At 40.4% G+C, this 5,167-nt stretch overlaps 1 protein-coding gene across 3 annotated transcripts; it reads right to left on the reverse strand.

The window, feature by feature from the left end:
• Positions 1-482: 482 nt before the first annotated feature.
• LOC116192144 (phosphatidylinositol 4-phosphate 5-kinase 10-like) lies at positions 483-4,725 on the reverse strand. Of its 3 annotated transcripts, none has more exons than XM_031520620.1 (8): positions 4,494-4,725; positions 3,455-3,617; positions 3,100-3,265; positions 2,558-2,659; positions 1,772-1,959; positions 1,335-1,426; positions 960-1,068; positions 483-841 (listed from the first exon to the last, which is right to left on the reverse strand). In XM_031520620.1, the coding sequence occupies exons 2-8, from the start codon at positions 3,607-3,609 to the stop codon at positions 553-555; spliced, it is 1,101 nt and encodes a 366-aa protein (XP_031376480.1). In that variant the 5' UTR covers positions 3,610-3,617; positions 4,494-4,725; the 3' UTR covers positions 483-552. The 3 variants fall into 3 exon arrangements, with proteins under 3 accessions (XP_031376480.1, XP_031376472.1, XP_031376464.1); XM_031520612.1 differs by having other exon boundaries at positions 2,558-2,668; positions 3,455-3,633; positions 4,494-4,723; XM_031520604.1 differs by having other exon boundaries at positions 2,558-2,668; positions 4,494-4,722.
• Between the last annotated feature and the right edge of the window lie 442 nt (positions 4,726-5,167).

The raw sequence follows: 5,167 nt of genomic DNA on the forward strand, positions 1-5,167 counted from the left end.
TAGTAGCATGATCAAGCTGCTGCATTGATTAATTTCCCATCCCCCCAAAACTGGTTGGAGACTCATATGCCCCACCAAGAACAAAAAAAGTCATCACATTGACATCTTCCCGGTTCCCTTGGAGTGTTATGTGTATGTACACTGGGACCGACTGGTCGAACGCCATCAAATCCCAAACAAGGAACATCAAGTTAGGTCGCGGGTTCCCACAAAGGAATTTATTGTTGCTGTACATCTTCAGGCATTCTTCAATTCAGTTGGGACCTCCAGTGCACATTCTTGACTCCCCCCAAGTGTTTCACCACAGCAAGGCTTCCTCATAGAGATTCATAGATGGGGCATTTGCATCGAAGTTCGTAATATTGCGTAAAGAATCCCGTCCTTTCGGGTTAAAGATAAAGGTTTGGACCAGCTCCATGAGAGGATGAGTGTTTAATTATCGGATGTGAATCAAACAGATCTGATGGTTCGAATTCGAGCCCTTCTGGCAAGGAAAAGGAATTATGATATCATTAACTGCATAACATTTACAGCAATTAACGAGTACTGGGGTTACAAATCTGACTCATTCTCTTGAAATATCGTACTGAGAAACTCCTGAAAACGGGACGAATAAGCTTTTGGATTTACAGCTGATATCAACTTGGAGTCGTACTGTAATGATTTGTATGCATGCTCGATTCGCTTGCTCATGCTGTAGCTCTGGAAGAGATCAATTATTCCGCAATATAAGAACACATTGTAGCTTTCCTCCGTCTTCATGGACATGATTCCTCTATTGCTCTCTTTTGGAGTCCTAATCGCTCGTGCAGGCACATTCACTCCAAGCCTGAACCGGGGCCTATGACAATATTCAGATTGAAAAACCGCCAGTCACAAATAAAAAGGCCCAAGATATTTGTCATTTCTTTTGCTGGCAGGAAGCAGGCATCCAAATTAAAGGGGAGAACAAAACTCACCTGAAGTTTGGTTCACATAAGTCGGGCATAGTTAGCTCAAAGTCCCTCTTAGAGTGTGCTCGATCTTCACAGGCTACATCTGCATCAGGATGTTTCCCACTGCCTATACCTGCTAAGGACAAATCAGTAAAAATCTATGCGGGTCAAAAATTAGCAGTATCGGGCCCGAAAAATGAGAACGAAGAACGTAAGATTAGAGTTGAAAAGTTATCAGGAAAAGGAAACTGAGAAAGATGGTTCTTACGTGCTGAGAATGAGGAAACAATATTTAAGAGAACCATTTTTGTTTCTCTTGGATAATAAGAGCAGCATATTTTGTGAATACTTCATTCATCTATTTAACAGAGCAGATGTCTTGACAAACTGAAAAGGCACCTTGATGTGAAGTTTCGACATGGACGCCAAGCAGTAGACTATAATCCATGATCCCCTCAGACTCCAGAAACTCACAGTCGTACTTGATTTGCCTGAAGATACAATTTATTGCTGCTTAACAGAAGTAAGGAATTGTCATGCTGAAGAAACTCACGGCCACCCTACAATCCTAGTAAAGATCAGACAACTTAATCAGTAAAGGGCCCTTTATTTGGTATGGAACTTCTTATAAGTTCATTCTTGCAATTATATCGGTAAAATGAAAAAACTTGAGATAGACAGTGCTCCTGAGCATTCGTGCAGAAAAACTGAGCCTTCCAGACAGAGAAAGAAATCGACTTGTCATTAACTGCCAATAACTTTTCGTCTTGCATGCTAGAGACTTAATGCAGTTCTACCCCCACCGAGATAGATGAGCTAGAAGCATGTGAACTTACGTCAAGAGTCTAACTCGGGTCAGTGGGTCCAGGTAAAACCGGAAGTCAAGATCAATTTCTTTTAGAATGGTTTTCTGCCCATACTCTAGCTTGTTGACACTTCGACCTTGAGATGAGCCTTTGAGGTCATAACTCATATGTATGAACTGATCCGACTTCAAAATGTTGGACATGACCACAAAGTAAACCTGTTGCATGGAAGGTGAGAATCAAGTGAGCAGAACAATAGCAATAGCAAGAAATCTAATGAAAGATACATTCAGTCAGTTATGTTTTCATTGTTTTCTGGTGCTTGAAATTGATAACTAACAAGAGTGGACTTCAAAAGAATAATTGCTCTGGAAACGAATCAAGCGAAAATCAATCTAATTTGAAGTGAAGATATTCCTTCAAAAAGAGTTATCCAATTCAATTCAGTCCCAATTTAGATATACTCCTGACAGGCCAGTTTGGTTACAATGATTTCAATGGAACTGCAACAAAACCAATAAGTTAAAAAAGATATAATTCATCCAATAATTGATTTTTAAATGCGTGAAAGAGTAGCCTTTGAAGATTTTCTTTCCATCCAAGAATAGGAGTCAGCAATGCAACATTAAAAGGGTTCACTTTCTACAAACACTAAAACTTCGGCTGAACAAAAACCTCAATATGTGCTAAAATCTTATGATTCCAAAAATCTAGAAAGAAAATGAAAGCATGAGCACGTGAGCAATAAGATTCCCAAACATTTTTACATCATATTAGATATAAAAGCAATCTAGTGGTGCAATGAAGTTCAACCACCTTAGGGCCTCTACTTGGTCTGATGAAGTGGAGTCCGTAAAACTTAGCCAGCAACGACGCCCTGTATTTTTTCAAATGCCGATAGTAGTTTGGAAGCATTTCCTGAAGTACCTAGATGAATGAATACAAACTACGCGTTAACAGACCCTACATAGCAAAATAAGTCCTTAAACCGAAAATTACAACGAGAAAAAATCCAATGCCCTCAACTTTGCAGTAAACATGAATAACCTCTACTCTAATTTCTGACCCTGTACTGATATTTAATCCTCATTACAGCATAGCAAAGACAACAGCTATTACAGGTTAATTTATTCAACCTAAGAACCCAGCAAATTTGAGCATATATTCATGAACTCAAACTTCTCTATTTCCTTCATTATGTATGCTTTCCCTCCTTTCATGGAGGTGCTGAAATTTAATTTTCTTGGAGCATACACAATCTTACCCAAACATATTCATGAACAACCCAAATTTTAATAATTTCAGAAATGCAAGCATAGAGTTTTCCTACTTTTGACATGCAGCATTGATTTCATTACCTTCACCTCTGATTTCTTCAGTGTTTTTATCATGAAACGGTCATCGTGGGGCAAGTAGTGCAAGGCACCAGGCCTCGTTGTAGATGAAACATCGTGAAGGATCTCATGGCCACAGATAGAGAGCATGTAATCGTCATAATTGATATTGTCAAGCGCTTGTATGTGCCTGAGAAAATGCAGTAGCATGGTTCGGCAAAAAGCGAGTTGGGAAAGTAAGGCAATATAAAGAACTCACGGTTTACCAGACACACCCACTTATTGCAGTCCGCCGGGCAATCAGAAAAAGGAAAAAGAAAAAAGTACAGAGTGCAAGCAGGTGGTGAGTGAAAAGATAATATAGAAGAGCATAAGAAACCTGAAAACTGCAGGACAATAGTCCTTCCAATCAAATTCTGCGACAGTTCCTGGGGATAGAAAGCTGTATTCGTGTTCGGAACACCGAATGATGGTTCTTTGTGAGTGTTTAAAATCAAGTGGAGAAGGACCTGCTGCTCCTGTATCCAGTTCCATCTACACTCCTGTTTAGCAACAGAACTAATACGACATTATCATCAATCTACTACCCAATGAAACCTTAGAGCAACCAAGAACCAGTAAGCATTTCAAGTAAAACATATATTTGACTGATGTAGAAAACAGTTGATTCTCAAGATTTTGGTAAAACAGACGTATACAAGGAGGAGGATCTATAGAACCAATAGGTCCCGTCATTCCAAATATTTTGCACTCATTTCCAAATGCTAAAGTCATAATATCCTTTTGCTTAATAAACATCATAAAGAAATAGTAAGCTCATATCGTCCAGGCAGCTCAAGTAGCTTTTAGATGCAGCCATCGGAAACTTCTATTCTCGTATCCTAAGTTTTTACTCATCAAACAATATATCTAGTTGTCAGGACAAAGAATATTCTCAGTGGCCTTAACGAAATTCAATTCAACTGAGACAATATTTGGCGAGCCGATAGAAATTGTCACAAACACGCAAGCGCTATTTTTTTTTTTTTAAAATTTCCTGTTGGATACACTCTGATGTGCAAGCAATCTAACCATCCTCGACATACAAGAGACTATGATAATACGAATCCTTGCTAAGAATGTGGTGAAACTCCAAATGAAATGTCAAGCTCGGGACAACAAGCAGATGGCTCTCACACATTTAATCCATCATTGTCCCAAAAGCTTTACACAAATGCGAAAAATTACGAATTTTCTTTCCGGTCCAAGGCCACATTCCTTCACCATTTGCCCGGACTTCCATGATAACACTTATCAGAACACTTCTAACATTGCAGAAACAATGGACGTGAACAATAACATCATTGTTTCATCAGCCAATGAAAAGGGGAAATTCTTCAATGTGAAGGACAAGGAAATAGCAAGGAACAGAACATTACTCTGCAGATTGGGTCGGAAGTTGCCTGTAGATTGTCGGGTATCTTCGGGGCACCTCAAAGGGGAAATGGAGAAGATGAACTCCAAATCCTTCAGGTCCGTGTCGGTTGCGGAATTGGGGTGCACGTTTAAAGCGCGCCCAGATTTTGTTATTCCATGAAACAGACATCTTCATCATCATCGAAACTGACGAACCAAATTCCCTGTTTGGTTGCTGACAAATGACAATGCGGTCTCGGAGGAAACTCCAAAACCATCCCTCAATTTCCCACCCAGTTCTCCCTCTCGCTAATCTCTGAGATGCTGATGGATCATCAATTTTCCAATAGCCCAACTTATCGGCCCAACAATTGAAATGACCCGACCCATAAGAAGGCCCGCTATCACCGGCCCATAGAGCCCCGAAATGAAGGCACTCGAGACCTATAAATAAGGGGGGTCGGGAAGCCATAGGAAAGGCAGGGACAAAAGGGGATCGGGAACCTTAACTGGTCCCGCGTCAGATTGGTTTCACTCCCTATCATCGGGGTCAGTAAATTCGTTTTCCGAATTAAGTAAACACTTTGTGGCTCGCTTCGCCGTGGCCAGGAAGGTAAAAAGAGAACCCATGAGATCTTCTTAATGCGGCAAACTCCGGAGACTCCATCCGCACCTAGTACGACCGCTGCCTTGTAAC

Source organism: Punica granatum, chromosome 1 (genome assembly GCF_007655135.1).
Source record: "Punica granatum isolate Tunisia-2019 chromosome 1, ASM765513v2, whole genome shotgun sequence".
NCBI lineage: Eukaryota > Viridiplantae > Streptophyta > Magnoliopsida > Myrtales > Lythraceae > Punica > Punica granatum.

What these genes read in the sequence shown, in the direction of transcription:
- LOC116192144 (XM_031520612.1), bottom strand. Translation starts at nt 3,609, where the DNA reads ATGGAACTGGATACAGGAGCAGCAGGTCCTTCTCCACTTGATTTTAAA. An exon ending in GACCAAGTAGAGGCCCTAAG is followed by an intron (nt 1,960 to 2,557) that starts GTGGTTGAACTT and finishes TCCATGCAACAG; the next exon opens with GTTTACTTTGTGGTCATGTC. An exon ending in TGTCGAAACTTCACATCAAG is followed by an intron (nt 1,069 to 1,334) that starts GTGCCTTTTCAG and finishes TGTCCTTAGCAG; the next exon opens with GTATAGGCAGTGGGAAACAT.